This window comes from Dermacentor andersoni, chromosome 2, assembly GCF_023375885.2.
Source record: "Dermacentor andersoni chromosome 2, qqDerAnde1_hic_scaffold, whole genome shotgun sequence".
Classification (NCBI taxonomy): Eukaryota; Metazoa; Arthropoda; class Arachnida; order Ixodida; family Ixodidae; genus Dermacentor; species Dermacentor andersoni.
In genome coordinates, this window is record NC_092815.1 from 185,612,392 (window position 1) to 185,633,321 (window position 20,930).

The 20,930-nt window shown below is 48.0% G+C and overlaps 1 protein-coding gene across 1 annotated transcript in view; it reads left to right on the forward strand.

The window, feature by feature from the left end:
• LOC126540824 (2-Hydroxyacid oxidase 1-like) overlaps positions 1-20,930 on the forward strand; it is a 200,737-nt gene that overhangs the window by 32,520 nt on the left and 147,287 nt on the right. The window contains exon 3 of the mRNA XM_055075969.2: positions 13,576-13,727. Within this exon, the coding sequence (XP_054931944.2) occupies positions 13,576-13,727 (152 nt within the window). The remainder of the gene's footprint in view (positions 1-13,575; positions 13,728-20,930) is intronic.

Consider the following 20,930-nt stretch of genomic DNA (forward strand, 5'->3'; position numbering starts at 1 on the left):
AAAGTATTGACGTCAACGCTATGCTGAAAAACTTGATGGGCTCAGTGCGCAAGATTCTTCCCGGCAGAAATACCCCGCTTGCTAAGGCTGCTGTGAAGCTACTTGAAGTACTTGCACCACTTCTAGTGGTTTTTCACTGAGCAAGTATGGCGATGTTTGAAGAACGGATGCATCAATCGATTATTATACAAAGGAATGCTCGAGGTCTGCGTCGTCGTTTGTCCGATTTCCCAAAGCGGGTATTTGAGTAACAATTACCCGTTATTGTGATATTTGATCCTAATATCGATTAGTCTATCCTTATTTCTAAATATTTCCAGATACAGTCTCTTAACTACCACACATCAAGCAAAGTATGAATTTGTATGCGTAAAGATCTGTCATACTTAAGACACGACGTCACATCGCATACTAGTAGTCATTACCTATGTCTTACCATAAAAAAATGGCAGTTAGCCAGGATATATGTATCGATAGCTAAGACATAGCGTGGTTAGCCTTGGTTAATCTTGATTGCAAGTCTAGGTTAGTCTGGTTGTCTAGCTATGTTGCGGCGTTTAGCCAGTTGTTCGGCGCGCTGTTCGTCTGTTTCCTGGGCGATTTGTTTCCTCTTCATCTCGTTCCGATGTCGATTAATTCCAGGCCTCCTTCTGCTTATCAGAATTGTGACCGTCCATAGGGCCGCCTCAACTGTGGTTGCGGCGCACGCGAGCTCTCCTTTTCAATCCTCCGACAAGTTATCATGCATGCGACGCAGCTGGCGAAGCGAGCGGAGGCGAGCGCAAGGACGAGGAACGCGGTGTAACGTCATACCAAACGGCGGCGGCGGAAAGGCGCGGCGCTGCGCAGCGGCAGAACACCTGTAACTTAGTGCTGCTAGTGGCGCATGCGCAGTTGTAACTAGGGAGCCAGAGCGATATAAATATCCACGGTTAGGCGCGCGTTGTGACGTCATGTGCCTCCTCGGAGCACCGCCACGGCGAAATCGCAAGTTCGCGGCCAGTAAAGCTTTAGCTTTAAAACACAAATGGCGCACGTTCTTAGTAATCGAAGGATTCATCCATCCAAGAGCGAGTATCGATTCCTCGCACCTGATGTCTGTGCTGCAAGCATCGCAAGGTCCGCATATTGTGATTGGTAACTTTAACAAACACCATCCTCTGGGTTAGCACTGTGATGAATTTTCGTGGCAGAAATTTGCCCAACTGTATGTGTAGTCAGGGATTAAATCTCCTCAATCAGTGGTCTCGCACATTTATTGGTGCCACGTCCTACAGCAGTTGTCTTGAACTAACGTTACCCGCCGTGGTGTCTCAGTGGCTATGGTGTTGAGCTGCTGAGCACGAGGTCGCGGGATCGAATCCCGGCCACGGCAGCCGCATTTCGATGGGGGCGAAATGCGAAAACACCCGTGTACTTAGATTTATGTGCACGTTAAAGAACCCCAGGTGGTCGAAATTTCCGGAGTCCCCCACTACGGCGTGCCTCTAATCAGAAAATGGTTTTGGCACGTAAAACCCCGTAATTTTTTTTAAAGAAACGTTTGGGTCAAGGAACCCTCTGTCTTCAGCGTATTCGTCGAGGCATATAGAGCATCATGGCAGGGACCACTTCTCAGCTTACGTTCAGTTTAGCTTGTTCTGTCGCTCAGCCTCACGTTGCATTCGTCTAGATTTTATAGACATCTGTTGAAACCGCCTGTTAGCGCAAGACATCTCCATGCGAAATAGCGGACATCATTTCTTATACCCTGTGCGAAAAAATCAGGGAAGGTAACGTACTGAGGTGCCGATCACTGGTCGACAAACAATACAAGACGCTTCGTGCAATCCGTTGCCATTCCAACGACGATAAAGAAGAACGAAGTCACCGTCAGACATTTCCAACAGTTGCCGAGCTCAACGACATGTTCGTCGACATCACTACCAGCTTCACAAGCAGCATTCGCGAACATTCTGTGGATCCCGAGACCTAAGACAGTCTCCATTTAACATCTGGCGGGTCATGCGAAGTCTCCAGGCAACTCCACAACAGGCACCTCTTCCGTGCCGTTATTATATATCAACGCCGCACCGAACTGGAGTTAGCAGAGGACTACTGTAAACTTATTGTGGAAAAGTCTAATGCAGCGACTGCTTTGCTGGTCACTATCGCGCCCCCGTCACCTGATTGACTCGACGTAGCTTTACGATGCAAGAGCTTGACGTTGCAATTTCTGTTGTCCGACGCTCATCAGCACTAGGACTTGACGGAATCACGTACACTGTACTCTGCCAACCTGGTACTAAAACCCGACTTATCCTTTTATCTTTTTGCAATAGCACGTGGGAATAAGGAAATGTTCCAGTCATCCGGAAATGCAATTGCGTTATAGTGTTGCTTAAACCGGGGAAGCCTTCTAGCGAGCAGGGCTCCTTAAGACCGATCACCTCAGCCAGCTGCGGCGGCGAAGTAATGGAAAGAATGGTGTTAAGGATGGAGTGGCACCTAGCGACCAATAACTGTTTTCCTGATTTTATGAACGGATTCGCCAGAGGCAGTTTTTGCAGTGACGGTGTTGTCGACTTCGTCTCCACTGTTGAACAGCAAAGTAGTGGCCGCCGGTTAGTTGGAGTTGTCTTCCTGGATGTTAAGAGTGCATACGACAGTGTACTCCATTAGGCAATCATTGATGCACTTGAAGATTTAGACGCCGATGTCCGATTATATGCATTTATTGTAGCTATCTCAGTGGCAGCGCCGCGCATATGTTGACACGTGATGGCAACATCGGCCACTGCAATACCCGCCAAGCTGTTTCACAAGGGCGAGTTGTGATTTCAACTCTCTGCAATGTTACATTCATTCGGGGCCTTCCATCTGAACTTCCTAACCCTTTGAACATTAGCGCATCTGCGGACGACGTATGCATATGGGCGTCTGGAGCCACCGACCCCGTATGCGTGCTAGCTAACTATGTGCGGCATCATGGTCTCCAGATCTCAACCAGAAAATGTTCTGTCATTGGTTTCACGCGAAAACGAATGACCGGGTAAACCATTATCGTTTACAGAGTATGTAAACGTGTAACACACACCTGTAATAACAAAAACCTGTGTAACACAAACCTGTAATAACACATCACAGATTCCTTGGCATCGTCATAGACTGGGGCTATCTTAGTGAAGGCACGTCATCGCACGGAAGTCAAAGTTACGAAGTTTCACGTCCATCACGTCGTTCACGTCGTTGCAGCACTGTTCGTAGGGTATAAGTGGTACAGCATGGCGGTGCTCTCAAGCAAGGGACTTAGCTCTGTGCGTACGCTGGAAAGCATTCAAACTCAAGTATTGCGCACAATGTTCGGGCTTACCACGATGCACGTCAACCGGTGGAGCAATAGCGCAATCTAGTGCTTGTCTTATTAGTGTATACTTACCCTGCAAGACTCTTCGAATGTATCTTCGCGTCTTGACCCTACACGAGCGCCATCCTTTATCACCATTCCCTGCCATCCAACCAGGTTGCGGTTCTTCAATGCATATATTGCGCCATAAAATATTCTAACATCCAGATTTTCTCCTGCCTGCATTCCGATAATACCTCCGTGGGTCCTGCCTAAACATTTCATTACGCTGTACATCCCGGGAATTAAAACAAAGTAATCCGTTCCATGCATTAGCCTCAAGTATAGTAGGCTGTTTCATTTTTGTGCAGTGTACAGAGATGCTGTGCACGTGTATACCGATAGATCTGTCACATCAAATGCCTCCACGGCTGCGTTCCTTATCCTATATATGATCGTCGCTCGGTGGTTTAACCTAGACCATAGGTCAACATCAACTGCCGCAGAACTTGTTGCTATCCGGGAGGCACTTAGATTTCTCTCCGATGAGCGCCTCCTCGCGCGTGGACGTCATTATGTTAATACAAGCTAGCTCTGCAAACCCTTGAATATGTCCTCAGATGGGGCCCTTATCATTAAATAGCTCTAGAAATTGCAGACTATCGCGACCATGCAAATAGAAATGGCCCCAATATCACCTTTCATTGGATACCTTGACACTGTGGCGTGAAAGGGAGTGAACAGGCCGACACTGAAGCGAAAGCTGCTTTAAATATTTCTTCGGAAGTACGCATTGCCGTCTTACGAACAGATACAGCTGCCCTACTTCGTTGCGTAATACACAACTCTACGTCGGAGCACTGGGCCCAGCGAGATCAACGACACAAACTAGTTCATAAATGGGACTCAGATATGAAATTCCTTATGCTTCACAAGCTCAAAAAAAGCCAGACAAGCATGTTTAACCGGATTCGCCTTGGTGTCCCATTCACCAAGCGTTATAAACTTTCCATAGGTTGCAGTGACACTTCACCAAATTCCCAATACTGCAGGTAGCAGAAACACTTGGTTACGTATTTTGCGTTTGTCCCGCGTACGCGCAAGAATGACTGCAACTGGTCTCATTCATTGCAAACGTCCATAAGAGGCCACTGTCAGACGAGTTTCTTATGTTTCCTTTGCCTATTGCAAAGAGAGCAGCCTCGATGAGAATTACCGCTATAGCCTTTCTTCAAGCCACTGGGCCAGACGCACGGCTTTATAGATGTCATAACGCTGTGAGCTTGTATATGCGGACTTTCTCCTCACACAATCACCATCATTGATCAGCCCTTGTCCTCACTCTCTCTTTCCTGCGGTGCCGAGTAGCAGGCCAGAGAAAGCTATAGCTCAGGCCAACCTCTCTGCATTTCTGTAAATAAATTTCTCTCTCTGTCTTTCCCTTTAGGTACAAATTCGTGGTCCGTAGTTTAGCCATTATTGTATGGAAAGAGTCTTATGGCTGGGTGCCTTTTTTGGCCACGGCGTATACTCACAGCAATTGTCGTCCTGATTAAAAAATGAAGCTTAGTCCAAGAACCGAAGACATTCGTTCTTCGGAAGTTCAAGGGCAAAAGACAGCAAGTGTAAAAGCTGTTAACACATTGTAAGATTGTGTTATGTACAAATCATGTGTTTTTCGGATGCCAGCTTAAAAATATAGGAAAGTCATGCACGCGTCTCACTGTTTTAGGAGCACATGCTCTACCAAGTTCAACCACAAGCCGGCAGTCCAAAACCTGCTAAAAATTTTCGCACAAGACAGGAGCGTCATAAGGCTCTATACAAACTACTTTCCTTTAAGAAAGGTCTGGCCTTCAAAACTGACAATAGCAGAGCACAGGTAGCACTTCAATAACTGCATGAAACACAGGCATTCACCAACAAATGTTCTGATAGCCGACGGCTTCATAATAGTCGATGAAATCGCGTACAGCAGCAAACAGCGAATTGTGAGGAACTGAATAAAATCTTGAATTTCCACGGACAGACAGTAGTTGGCTCCGGGGACGCCTTCCAGTAGTATCTGCACAAGACATCCCGAGGTAATGACCTTGAAAGGGCCTTCGGGCGCAAGCTTCTTCAGCAGTTGTAGGAAGAAGCTAAAATTATATTGCCAACTGCCTCGCTCGGTCACTATTGCAAGAAGAGGGCGAAGTTCTTAGCGTGTGTTTGCAGCAAGGAACACATACAGGCAAGGCGTCAGCCTTGCTGGACTTCCTCGCAAATAGTTCCCAGCTTCAGTTCAGCGAGGAGAGTGGTAGCCGCCGACTTGATCTTGGTGAGACCTGCTTTGACTGATTTGATGTTCTCGGTGGCCGAAGCAGCCTTCACGTTGAACAGTTCCTTAGGAAGAACAGCGAAGCCTCCCTTCTTGTCAAAAGTCATGAAAGCCAGGCCTGAGTTTTCGAAGAACTCCGCAGCTTTTCACAACCCCCCACACTTGACTGGTCTACGCGGGATGACGTAGATGACTGGCTCCAGAATTACGACCTCGTAAGCGACTTCAACAAGTGGGACAGTTGACATAAGTTACGGAGCGTCCCGTTCTACCTCTCCGATGTCGCGAAAACCCGGTTTTGGAACCATGAGCCAGATCTTCCTGACTGGGCGACGTTCACGCTACAGCTTCGGTAGATTTTCGGTTCCCAGCTGTTCGCGCTGAGGCCGCGAAGAAGAAGCTCGGTGAGCGCATGCAATTCGCTGGGGGATCGTACACCTCAGACATTGAGGATGTGCTTGCATTGTGCAAGCGTCTGAAGGCCACCATGTCTTAGAGTGACCGAATACGCCACATTATTAAAGGCATAAACACCGTTGTCTTCAACGCCTTTGTCACGCAAAATCCTACTACCAACCAGGATGTGATAAATTTTTGCCAGCGCCTTGAGGAGCTCCCGTCCCTTCGGCTATGCATCGATGCCTCCGACATTCGTCTCCCTTCGACTATGTACTTGTGCACGCTTATCCGCGACAACGCGTCCGTAAAGAGCTTCATGGGCGGCTCGACATCATTCGCCAAGAGATCACGTCCGCATCACGTCTACCGCGCTCCGACGGCCTCTGCCTACAGCAGGGGACCACCCTCCAGTGGCTTCTTTGTCACCGCCAGTGCGTGTACAGCGCCACTATTGCGCTGCGTGTCCTGCAAGACCCATTTGCTACTACTGTGGCTACTGAGGGCGCATGTCCCGAGTTTTTCGACGGCGTCAACAGGATGAGCAACGTGGCTACGCTCCTGAAGAACATACAAGCGTGCATCCAGCATTGGGCTATCAGCGCACGTCTTACCGCTCCTCTTATCACCAGTTACATTCTCCTTCCTACCCTACTGATAGGCCTATGAATTCTCGTAAATCTCGCCGCACGTCGCCGCCTCCACGTCGTCGTTCGGTGTTGCCTCTCCGACCGGCTTCTCATCTCACGAAAGCCTCCTCGGAAAACTCCCCCATGCAGTTTCAGAAGGATAAACTGCATCCATTGCACAGCCTACAATTCCTGTGAAGCGACCGTCCAACTTTTCAGTGTTTGTAGAAGGCGTCGACGTCAAAGCTCTCGTTGATAGAGGCGCTGCATTTCGATTATTCTTGCTGACTTTTGTTCCCGCCTCCGAAAAGTGACCACGCCTTACTCCAGCTGTTCTCTTCGTGCAGCGACCAACGCTATTACTCGTCCAATCGCGCAGCGTACTGTTCGTGTGTCCATAGACGGTATTATTCCCCACTTTGCTTTTTGCGGTATTTCTTGAGTGTACCTACGAACTCATCTTAGGGTGGGAGTTCTTATCCTCTGCGTCCACTTCTGTCTCTTGTCGCAAGCGCCTCATGCAACTGGATGCCACTGGCGATCCTCTTCCTAACCACGAAGAACGGATTCGTCTCGTCACCTCTTCCAAATGCGTTCTTTGGCGATCTAGAGAAGGGATTATTAGTGTCAACTCCTGCATCACTGTGGATGGCGACGTACTCAGTCTACCCTACGGCCGTACCCTTTCTCGAGGGATTCTGATTACCTCTGGCCTTATTCGCTTCTCGCATGGGTCTGCATTGCTTACCGCCTTAAGCCAAACTTCCGAACCCCAACTGTTGCCTCGTGGATCAACTGTCCCTTGCGCTGTCGACACTCATCCCGCTGCATTGTCACACTTTCGACAGTGCCACGTGCGTAAAGATCGCTGCCAATTAATGCCTCCTCCACACCATTGTTGAAAATCATGAGGCTTGATTTAACGGCTGCCCAGAGTTAAGATATCCTCGCACTATCGAACAAACACCCTTCCTTGTTCGACGTCAATTCGTCCGTCCTCGGTACGACTACTGCCGCGACTCACCGCTTACAGACTTATGGCTCCCACATTGTTCAGCGGCGCCCACATCGCGTGTCCATTACAGAGCGCAAGGTCATCGCGGAAACGTGTCAGACATGCTTAGACGAAAAATCACATGTCCTTCCTCGAGCCCCTGGTCCTCCCCTGCTGTTCTAGTGCAGACGAATGGCTACTCAGTGCATTCTTGCGTCGATTACCGGGTGCTGAACAAAATCACGAGCAAAGATGTTTACCCCCTGCCACGGATCGACGATGCAATAGATTCGCTCCACAGTGCCGCATATTTTTCCAGCCTTGACGTTAGAACAGGTTACTGGCAAATGCCGATGTCCGAATCCGACAAAGAAAAAACGGCTTTGCTACCCCTGATAGGCTCTACGAGTTCAACATGATGCCTTTTCGACTCTGCAATGCGCCTGTAACCTTCAAACGCATGATCGACAGTGATTTGCGTGGTTTGAAATGGAAAACATGTGTGTGCTATCTCGGCGACATTGTAGTGTTTTCAACGACGTTCTCACAACATTTCCAACGTCTTGATGAAGTCCTTGCCTGTCTTAAAAACGCTGGCCTGCAGCTCAACATACAAAGAAAATGCAGTTTCGCCAGCAGCAGCATCAAAATTTTCAGGCACTTAATGAGCAATGAAGGTATTCGACCGGACCCTGAGAAGCTTCCTGCCGTCCTCGACTTGGGCCGCCTGCTGCGTTCAAAAGACCTACCCAGTTTTCTTGGACTTCCTGCTTACTTACGGCGCTTCCTACCCAACTGCGCTGCGCTTGTGTCACCGCTCCATCAACTCCTCGTCAGTAATGCTACCTTCGTTTGGTCCGCCTAATGTGAAAGTGCTTTCCTGGCTTTGAAAGATTCCCTGACGTCGGACTCAGTACTGTGCCACTTCGACCCGACCACGGTCGCCATCCTTCACACTGACGCTAGCAGTCATGGTCTCGGTGCCATTCTACTTCAACGTGACACCTTCCGCGCACCAGTAATTGCTTACGCTAGTAGTTCACTAACCACTGCGGAGAAGAATTACACCATAGCCGAGCAGGAGTGCCTTGCTGTTGTTTGGACAGTGCAAAAATTTAGCCTGTATCTTCACGGCCGCCATGTTACAGTCGTAACCGACCATACTACACTGGGCTGGGTTTCATCGCTAAACATTTATCAGGTCGCCTTGGTCGCTGGGTGCTCCGCCTACGGGAGTACACTTTCGATTTCACCTACAGGGGTGGAAAGAAGCATCAAGATGCCGATGCTCTATCTCGCTACCCTTGGGCGAACTATTAAAATTCACCATCACCTCTCCATACTAGCGTACGTTCCGAGTCCTTTTCATCGGCTTTTCCCACCGCAACCCTCGATTGGCTAAGACCTGACAGCCCATCCATCCTTGCGTCCCACCAAGTATCGACTCATACTGCCGAACTATTCTCCAAGACAGGGAACATTCTTCGTCACCTCCGAACGCCCGACTTCGTCGACAACTTGATCAATTCAAGCTGCACAATGAACTTTACATCGCTACATTTGTCACGTCGATGGCAACAAATGTGTTCCGGTCCCATGTTCTCTGCCACGTGAGGTGCTCGAAGCCCTTCGCGATTATCCGACGGCCGGTCATCTAGGCGAACACAAAACTTACGATCGAATACGAAGTCGCTGCTCCTGGCCTGTCTTCAGCCGTTGCGAAGTAGGTTGGATCCTGCGTTCGTTGTCAAAGCCGCAAGTGACCCACAACAGCCCCTTCTGGCTCTTTACAACTTCTGCCTTGTCCCGCTTCGCCTTTCGAAATAGTTGGAATAGACATGTATGGTCCTCTTGTCACGACCTCACATGGCAATCGTTGGATTGTAAAGGCCGTAGACCATCTAACACGCTACGGCGAGACAGCATCTCTACCATCGAATCCTGGTGCTGAAGTCGCCGATTTCTTCTACACAACATTTTCTTACGCCATGGCGCTCCGCGCGCTCTCCTAATCTGCTGCGGCAAAGCCTTCCGCTCTTCTATCCTTACCAAAGCTCTGCGCGCCTCAAACACAATTCAGAAGACGACTTCCAGTTACCATCCGCAGACCAACGGCTTGACGGAGCGTTTTCATCGTGCCCTCTCCGACATGATTGTATGTACATCCGCCCAGACCCCACGAACTGGTGTGCAATCCTGCCGTCCGTGACATTCGCCTATACACGGCTGCGCATCGTACCACCAGCTTTTCACCTTTTGTCCTCCTGTATGACCGTTCACCAAGTTCACCAGCAGCTCCATTCTGGGAACAGTTTCTGTCTCGCCTCGCGGACTATGGTCACTTCGCCCGCTTTAATAGTGGCATCTCCCAGGACACTCGCAAGTTTCCTTACAACTCGACCCACCATGCTGTGACTTTTTCTGCTGGTGACGAAGTTCTTGTTTTGAATCATGTGCGCGTTCCCGGCTTAAACATAACATTTCTCATGCGTTTTATTGGACCTTACATGGTCATTGAGCAGAAATCACCTGTCAATTACCGTGTCTCGCCTCTTAGAACACCGTCCGGGCACCGTTGCCGTGGGACAGAGATAGTGCATGTCTCTCGCTTAAAGCCATATATTCGACGCATTTCATAATACCTCCGCGCGGCCAGGCGGCCGCTTCGACAGCGGCAGAGAATTAGTTTGAGCGCCTGACTTTCAACTTCATCATCTCCACATATCATCATCCATTGTACATCTGCTACATGTTTATGTAGCATCACCAGCAGCACAGCTTAATCCTCGTGGTAGTATCATTAACTTGGCTGAAACAAAGCGGCTCCTTACAGTGTATATATATATATAGTTATGGCTGAGGAAATCACGCTGGCCACGGTAGTAAAATGAAGAAAAAGAGCACGACGTAAGTCGAATAAGTACAGTACATTTGACTGACGTTTCGGTTGGTGCCGGACCAGCCGAAACGTCAGTCAAATATGCTGTGCTTATTCAACGTACGTCGTACTTCGTTTCCTTCGTATATATATATATATATATATATATATATATATTGTCACGAGCTCTGTCATGAACCACGGCTGCCGCGCAGACAACGAGAGGAAAGAAAGAGGAGAACGACGTTAGCCAAGCTGCCGTGGGACCGCATAACGTCCCTGTTCGTCATGCCGCTGGAGTTCCTCGCGGACTATCTGGCGGGGGTGGCGGACAAAACGTCTGGGAGCAGAGGAGTCGTATGAACGATTGCTACGGTCGTTACATTGGCCAGCCGTCCAAACTTAGGTGTAATTCAGCGAGTCTTCAGCGCCTCTAACGTACGGCAGTGCCGTATCAGTTCTGATACAGTGTTCAATTTCTCAATACCCATGAGGAAGGTGTACACGTCTTCCGCTATTCCTTTTACGACGTGCCGCACTTTATCTTTCTCTGTCATTTGAGGGTTGACGGTTGGGCACAGCTTCAAAATTTCTTCGATATAGGTAGTGCAAGTCTCGCCGGGTACCTGAGCTCTCTGGGCTAATGTGAATTCCGCACGTTTCCCCTTTGTGTCCGAGTCACCGAAACACTTCGTGATCTCCTCAACGAAGCGTGTCCATGTAGTTAGCACGTCCGCGTGGTTGTCAAACCATTCCAACGCCGTGCCGGCCAAGAAGAAAACAACGTTCCTAAGCTGACTGGCAGCGTTCCAGTTATTGTATTGGCTTACCGTTTCGTAATGGGTTAGCCACTCATCCACATCTTCCTCTGCCTCCGCCGAGAGCGTGCGTGGCTTTCAGTAGTGCCGAATAGGGACTGGGCTCGCCAAGGCATTGCTGGTGAGGGTATTTTGTTCTGTGGCCATGGATGGATGGATGGATAAAACTTTATTGGTTCTATTTGAATGTGGTTGGGCTCCTAGACGTCCGGGAGCCCCCTGGCCGACATCTCTAGGCAAGCATGGTCCACCAGCCAGAGCTGGTCATCCGAGCAAGTGGCCCGAAGAGCGGCCTCCCACGAGGAAAAGGAAGGGTTGGGAATAGGCTCTACTGCCATGGGTGTGGGGCAGCTCCACAGACAGTGGAAAAGATCTGCCCGGGGCGCTCGGCAGGTGGTACATTGTGGATTATGGAGACCAGGGTGAAATAAATGTGCCAGATATGGAGAAATAAATGCTTTTGTCTGGATCTGGCGCCAATTGAACTCTGATGGGCGGTAAGGGAATGGTGAGGGGGAAATAAATCTCGTCTGCCATCCCTGTAATACGCGGTAATCTGGTGGTAGGTGCAGATCCCCTCTCCTGGCTTTTCCATGGGGTTGGGTGAGTGGTCGTCCAGGGTCCGGAGGGAAAGACCTCGGAAATGCGCATTAACGCGCTCGTTCCCGGGGACACACTCATGCCCAGGTACCCACGTGATAGTCACCTGGTGAGGAAGCGAAGGAATGTTTGATTGCGCGCGACGGCGAAAGTCCGGCGAGGCGACAGCTTCGGCGTAGTTGTGCTGATGGCTCCGTTGTAGGTCGTGGGAGTTACCCGGCACAGATCGACCAAATGTTACACACGAGGTGTTTAATACAGGACCAGATGAATCTGGTTGATAGGCGCTGTTTGGAGGGCGGTCCCACGGCAGCTTGGCGAACGTCGTTCTCCTCTTTCTTCCCTCTGGTTGTCTGCGCGGCAGCCGTGGCTCGTGACAGAGCTCGTGACAATATATATATCTATCTATCTATCTATCTATCTATCTATCTATCTATCTATCTATCTATCTATCTATCTATCTATCTATCTATCTATCTATCTATCTATCTATCTGTCTGTCTGTCTGTCTATCTATCTATCTATCTATCTATCTATCTATCTATCTATCTATCTATCTATCTATCTATAGATAGATATATAGATAGATAGATAGATAGATAGATAGATAGATAGATAGATAGATAGACAGACAGACAGATAGATAGATAGATAGATAGATAGATAGATAGATAGATAGATAGATAGATAGATAGATAGATAGATAGATAGATAGATAGATAGATAGATAGATAGATAGATAGATAGATGTGTGTGTGTGTGCGCGCGTGTGTGTGTGTGTGTGTGTGTGTGCGTGTGTGTGTGCGTGTGTGTGTGTGTGTGTGTGTGTGTGTGTGTGTGTGTGTGTGTGTGTGTGTGTGTGTGTGTGTGTGTGTGTGTGTGTGTGTGTGTGTGTGTGTGTGTGTGTGTGTGTGTGTGTGTGTGTGTGTGTGTGTGTGTGTGTGTGTGTGTGTGTGTGTGTGTGAAGCGACGCACGAGAGAGAAAGCGAAAGGGATTCCTATCTGCTGTTCGGAACGCGGCAGTGATCTTGTTATTTACTCCCCGGGCACAAGTTAGCCCGCAATAAATGGTTGTGTCTGAACACCTTGAACTTTTTGTCACAATATATATATATATATATATATATATATAAATACGTGTGTGTGTGTGCGTGTGTGCGCAAGTGTCTGTGATTTAGTTATACTGATGTTTTATTGGGCGGCTTATGCCAGTGATATTTTTATAGGATACAGGATCTCAGCGTATATCGTAATTATGATATATCTAACATTGAATGGTGGACTAGGCGGTATCTCGGCCAAGTTTGCTATCCTAAATAGAATAACATTTGATGCTCTCGGCGTCGCGCTGTTCGATCCCCAGTTTTTGCAAGCTGTGTAGGGAGAGCGTCGAAATTAATTTTTTGATGTCCTGGTGTTCCTTAATGTGCAGGGATGCTTTATAATGCATAAAGCTTCGCACACAATTCCTGCTGCAGCGCAGCCAACATGATCGAAATTTGAACCCGCTATCTAATATTGCGACGTCTAGGGAATGTATTGTTGTCAACAGGGTCACTGGCCATATTTCAACAAGCGATTTCCACATGTCTGTTTCTTTCCTCTGCGCAAATAGGTGGCGGTTGCTGTACCGCGTCCTCGTGAACGTGTCCAAAAGGCAGCTGAACACAACTCTCCTGGGAAAATCGGTGAGCATGCCCTTCGGCATTGCGCCATCGGCCATGCAGAAGATGGCACACCCTGACGGGGAGAATGGCACTGCTGCGGGTGAGTATGTTGGTATGTGCCCGGTTTTGCGAGCGCAGGAAACAGTAGGTTCGCGAACAAGTTCCCGTGATTACAGACAAGTTTTGAATAAGGTTTTAGAATATATTATTTAATAAAATGGCATCGCCGACTTCTTCTTTAATAAAATAGAAATTGAAAGAACAAAGAGCACAGAGGGGGGGGGGGGGGGGGGGGGCGACCCAGAGTGTGACCTATATGAAAATGAACACCTGAAAAAATTCTGTCACGCAAGTCCAGCAAGGATACGAGTAAGGTGTTTTTTTTTCAGCATTAATTGTCTATGAACGCTGCCTTCCGTGTTTACCTCGCAGTATCGTGTTTTCGTCACCCAAGAAGAGAGGGACGCCCATGCTTGTCTGCGGTCCGCGAGCACACCGCAAAGCCGTTTTCGCACTAGATCCTAAACAACAGGTGTGGCGTATATTCTATGACCAGTCGCTGAAGATGCACCAAAATATCAAAGTTTTGTTGAAACACACAACTTTCTCATCCGCGCGAAATAGCACGAAGCCGGGCAAAAATCAAAAGGATTGCTTAGTGAGCCTCTAGTATCCGTGAAAGAGTACGTTTATCTAATTCAGTTATTCACAAGGGGCACTGATCTTCAGAAGAAAATTTGCGGAGGAATAAAATGAATTGGAGCGCATACGACACACCTTACCATACCATCGCCGGCAGCGCACCGTTGTCCTCGAAAATGAAACTGTACAATGATTACATTCTACTGGCACTAACATATGGGGCAAACACATAGAATTAACAAAAAGCTTGAATTAAGTATCGCACAGCGAGCGACGCAACGAAAACTACTAAGCGTAACATTTGGAAACAGGAAGATGGTCTGGATAAAGAGTAAAGGGGGATATCCAATATTCTAGTTGACATTAAGAGGAGCAAATGGAGCTGGGTGGTCCATGTAATACTCAGGGCGCCAATTAGAGTCACACACTCGGTAGCAAGGGAACGTAAGCGCACTCCAGGACACCGAGAATCAGGTGTTGTGATGAAGTGAGTAAATTTACAGGCATAATATGGAAAGAGCTAGCACATGACTGGGGTAAATGGAGATCGCTGGATGAGGCATTTGTCTTACAGTGGACATAAAAATAGACTGATGATAATCAAGGCTTTCGCAAAAAGCTTCACAGTTGCAGACAAATAATCCTGGTGCAGGAGTTGAATCCTGGACTAACGCGTTTACCCGGCGGTCACAAAGAGGCGCATATCCGATTGGCCATATCAAGTGCTCCAGCGCTTCGACTTCAGGATCACGTAGACATGACTCTGAGATCTGCCATCCTCCTGGTATGGTGATGCGGTTGACTACGAAGAATAGGTGGCTTGCGCGTGGGTCGATGCCGCATGCCGCCACTAGCGACTGCCGGTGCGTTTCCCGTCCACGAATAGGGCTGGGTACAGCGACTTCCTTGTTAGCGAAAGCGATGGTGGTACCAGAGGAATTGCCACGGCGAGTTTCTACGTGTGCTGCAAGCTTGCGAAGGCGAACTGTTGTGCCAAAGTTGCCCTCCAGTGTCGCCACCCGTCGTCAGCTTCACCAGTGCACTGGTAAGGCCCTCGACAGTTTCCTCCAGGCGCAAGAGCCAGTCTCCTGGCTCTGAGGTTCTCGCAGCGGCGCTGATTAGCTCTGCCGCAGATGAGTAGTCGCATATGCGATCAGCAAATGCGGCTAGCCGATCGAGACTAATCTCGTCGGAACGCACCCGCACCATGCGTTCGGACTGCGGCAGGCGTTACAAGATCAGCTTCCGCATAATTTCAAGCTGGCTCTCGTTTGTGGAGTGCCCGCCCAGTAACTAAGGGAACCGGTACAGGAATTGTTTAAGGTCGTTGGTCGCCGAGTTCCTCGGAGAGGAGCTGTACGATCATACTGCGGTTCGATGTCTCGAGGCACTGCAGCACCGTGCGCTTCGGTTCGTCGTATGCGGTGGCCGAAGGTGGCCACTAGCAAGTCATCGATAGCATCGGCGATGTCGGAGGTTAGCGCGGCGACGACGTGCATGTACCTTGCTGTCTGTGAAGGGATGCGCCGGAGTGGAAAACGGGCCTCTACTTGTACAAACCAGACTAGCGGATTCTTGGGCCAAAAGCTAGGAAGCTGAAGCTCTCCGGCGGTGACAGGAGACGTAATCGTGGAGTCGTCTCTGTAAGCAGAAGTAGGAGCAGCGTTGTGCATGGCTAGTGTTCGAAAAAAAGAATGTCCCGGGTCGCCACTCGTTTTTTCAGAACACATTGTAACCCTTAATGTCCTTCTTACCCAACTGTTTTATAATCGACCCACAGTAAAAGAACCCTTCTCACTTCGTGTTAGGGAGCTCAATGAAGAAATGGGTGCGCCTCTTCGGGAACATCGTCTAATGCCTCCAGCAAAGCGCTTGCGGCAGCAGCAGTAGCATCTGTTTGATTGTGACACATCTTTTACTCAAGTCACTAAGCACGCTCCAAAGGCACTCATCAATACGCACATTCTAAAACTCCAGGCGAAATACTCACATCTGAATTATTACACTGACCCATCAAGGTCACATTCTGGCGTGTCTTATGTAGCACACGAACCCTCTCATTGAATCCGATTTTCTGCACACTGGAACGTGTATCTTTACGGCGCAAGTTTACGCAGTATTGTCTGCAGTTAAACATATTGAGAAAAAGAAAATACGAAACGCCACTATATACACTGACTCTTGGTGTCGTAAGGTGCCTAAGTTTGACTCATAAAACTAAAAATCCGGTACTGAACGAACTTTACGCACTCCTGTGTACAGCACACATGTCTAACCAGCATGTCACAATATGTTGGGTTCCTGGGCACAGAGGCATCGAGGGCAATGTGCTTGCTAACGAAACCGCTACATGAATAGCAACAAAGGTATGATTTCTCTATAGCTGTTCCTGCCACAGACTTGAAGTCTTTCTGATTGAAAAATTTTAGAATCTTTTGGCAATGTTTATGGGACACTGAAACAGCTAATAAGCTGCATGTCATTAAACAGCAGTTTGGAACTTGACCAGCCACAACAAAAATACGATGAACTGAGGTAGTCACTTGCCGACTTAGAATAAGCCACGCATGTGGCACACGCTCTGATCTGTTGACTCGTGATGAGTCACCTATATGTGATAAATGTGGCGAGATGTTGAATGTCCTCCACGTGTTGCCGGAGTGTCTTGAATTGAAAATTCACAGGAAAAAGCAGCCTCCTCCGCCATACCGTCAACAAATTCCACACAACTCAGCGATGTTCCTTATCAATAGCACACTTTTTGACAGCAAATCGACATTAACTTTCTTAAATTGTGTTGATTTACTGCATGTTATACATTCAAGAGATCCGCAACGCAGCCTGTTATCGTAGGCTTTTACTGCGATTGTAGCATTTAGAATACGTGCTTTCCTGACCTTGCGTATAAGGGCGCGGGTGAGTTGTTAGAGCTAGTGAAAAATGTTTGTATATTTTTATTTTCCAATCATCTCGCAACGTACATTATACGTTCCTAGCAGGCCTCACGTGTCGTTATCATATCCTCAGTCCATATACAGTACATCTTGCTTACTTTACAGTGAATATTTTAGGCCATTATACCGCCGTGTTACATCCACCATTTCTCATTGACTACGCCTTGTACTTAACGATATATTTTCTTGGCAAGCTTTGGCCATCATTAGGCCTTGCGCCACACAACACCATGCGTCACCATAAACAACCAGTATGCAAAGAGGAGAAAGAGACCACTGTGATAGTCTCTTCTTCGTCGTCTTTGTCTGGTTGTTGCCCTCACATATCATCATCTTGAAACACTTAGAGAAATCAGTTTTCATAAGCCTTTGCAAGTCTATGCACAAACATCATTCATCATTGTTTTAAATATGTGGTTCACCTACTGACTAATGCTAAGCGTTCTTGAGCTAGGCAAGATAGGGAGCACGAGCTGCGTGACGTTTCTTTTTTTTTTAAAGAAAACGTGCAATGATTCTATAATCATACAACGAACATTTGTGTTCAAGTATTCTTAAAGGGCCCCTGAAACGGTTCGGTCAAATTTTGTAGACGCGTAGGATACAGGTAAAGTTAATCATTCACAGCACAATTTGTGTAAGGCATCTCATATTAAGAGAGTTACGGGCGATTACAAGTTACCCTCCTCCATAGTCATGCGTTTCCTCCTCAACTCGTTCGCCGAGTGGTCGGGGCTAAGCTCCGCCTTCACTGGCTCTGCGTCATGATGGCACGTCGTGTCGCCTACTTTCGGTTCTCTAGGAGCGAGTGCGCGAAGCCTCTCAAACCTCTCCGCCAGCTGCTTGGCAGTCGACCCCAAGCGAGGTCTATTAAAGTAGCGTGCGTTGCGAGCATTCTGTCGCAGTGCTGAACGTGTCTGGTATTCCGGTAACCACAGGCGAGCTGGGCATTTCGATGGAACGGTGGAGGCATAAATTCTAACTGATGAAAGAACTTTAGCGTAGACGTACGTGAGCGGTCTGATCGGTCTGCATGGTCCAGCCACCTTGTGGCGCAGAGGTTAACCAGCCAAACAAAGAGCTAATATTGGGCACGACGCTGCTGCAAGACTGCCACGCTCATCATTTCGATTTTTCCAGGCCGCGCTCCCCTGGGGCTGCGTCACCTGGCTCCCCACTTGGTGGCTTCCCCATTCCCGAGCATTGCCATCGGAATTCATCGTCACTGTCTACCGCCTGGCCATGTTTGGGGTCAACCGGATTAATCTTCTGGCAACCCGAGTCATCGCAGAATGATACGGCTATCTTCCTGCGATACCGCCTCACAAGCGAGATACCGCCTTACAAGTGGTCTATTTGAACGCCCACCGGTGGACTTTGCCTTCGGGCACGACGGTGCTGCAAGAATGCCACGCTCATCTTTCGCTCTTTCCAGGCCGCGCTCCTCTGGGGTTGCGTCACCTGGCTGCCCACTTTGTGGCCTCCCGTTCCCGAGGGTTTGCGTCGGAATTCGTCTTCACTGTCTACCGCCTGGCCATGTTTGGGGTCAACTGGATTAATTATCTGGCAACCCGGGTCATCGCAGGAAGATACGGCTATCTGCCTCACAAGCGGCCTATTTAAACGCCCACCGGTGGACTTCGCATTCGGGCACGACCCTGCTGCGAGAAGGCCACGATCATCATTTCGCGTTTTGCTGTTTAGTTACCTGAGCCATGCTTCCTGCGTAAAGAGCAGTAACTACTGTTTATTTGCAGTGTCGTGCCTCTTAGAAATGTACGTTATAGCCAAGCGGTTTTTGTTGCAGTCACCATGTGTGTGTGTGTTCGGTTATTCAAACTGCTGTTGTTACTTTCCATTGCTGTGGAAGAGAATCCGGGCCCTGAGAAGGAAATTATGACTTAATATCTAAAATCCATGTGTAGACTTGAGATAGGGCAGGCGACGATTTTTAGCGAATTGAAAGGAGTGAAGGAAAAGGAGCAAGCAGCTGACCGCAAAATTGAAGGCCTACCTACGACGGTTGTAAAGTTAGAAAGAACCATTGCATCGCTCAGTGGCGCCGAACCTTCGGGAACTTCTACGTCAGTGAATGCTGTTCGAGATGTGGAGGGTAAATTGCGGAATATATCGGCCAGATGCGAAGATACAGAAAACAGGCTTAGGCGGTCAAATCTTTTATTCTTTGGCTTAGAGGACGATGAAAGGGAAGATTGGGCTGTGTCCAAGCAAAAGGTAATTGGCTTCTGCTCTGAGCACCTCGAAGTATCACTTACTAGTGATAGGTTCGAGCGTGTGCATCGTCTCGGTAGGTTCTCGGATAACAAAACCAGACCGATAATAGCGAAACTGGCTGCATTCAAAGACAAACAGTTAATTTTGTCCTTTGCACATAAGCTAAAAGATACGAGATACTCAATTGGGGAAGATTTTTCGCTGCGTACGCGGAAAGCACGGAAGGAGCTGTTAGACTTCGCGCGACCGCTCAAAAAGCCATTCAAACTTTCTGCCGATAAGTTGCACATGGGGAAAACAACCTATATTTATGACCATGTTACGGATTCTGTCGTAGAGTATAAACGATAGCCACAAACGAAGTATCTGCAAGATCACGCTCAACCCTCCCCCACTACATCAGTTTCACGCCTCTCAATAATTCCATCTAACATCCGTAGTTTGATGCCAAAACGGAAACACCTTTGCTCTTTTCTTGAATACAATTACTCAGATGTCATTTTGACAGAAACCTGGCTACACCCGGACACGCTCGATAAGGAAATTTTTACAGAGTACAACTTCAACGTCTATCGGCAAGATCGTGTGGCACTATGGGGGAGGTGGTGTGCTGATAGGCATTAAGAAATCTCTTACTTCGTTTTCCATCCCTACAAACTCATCTCTTCAGATAGTCTGGGCAGCATGCTTGATTCCAACAAAGAAAATATTGATTGGTGCTTGCTACCGCCCACCGGTGACCGATCAAAATGTTTCAGACAACCTTCGTGACAGTATTCACAAAGCTATGCACATCTTCGCTTCTGATCACGTATACCTTCTCGGTGATTTTAACTTTCCGCAAATAGACTGGCTTTCCTTGTCTTCATCATGCCACCACTCAACAGATTTTCTCAACCTTACTTTAGATTTCAATTTGTTCGAGGTTGTAAGCGAGCACACTCGAGAATCAAATATACTTGATATTGTATTAACCAGTACCCCCGAAAACGTAGAAGCAATATCCTACCTAAATGGCTTCAGTGATCACAAATTGCTTCAGATAACACTTAACGTCCCACTAGCCCATACAGCATCAATCACCAAAAACATCCGTGACTTCAGCAGCGCTAATTACGTTGATATGAATTCTGATCTGGAACACTTTTTTTAATGAGACACTTTTACTTAACTTTACTGATCGCACAACCGAAGAAAACTGGGCACTGTATAGGAACCAAATGTCAGCTATGATTCATCTCTACGTTCCATTAATAACGACTATTAACGACAGGACAAATCCTTGGCTCAATCGATCGCTACGTAGACTACGAAACACAAAAAAGCGCTTGTACCGCGCCACAAAACATGGGTGTGATCCTTCAATATTCAAACAATACAAACAATTCCGTAAAACATATACTAAAGCAATATGCGATGCTAAAAAAAGTATTACGGCAACGACCTGCCCTCTCTCCTTCAACACAATCCTG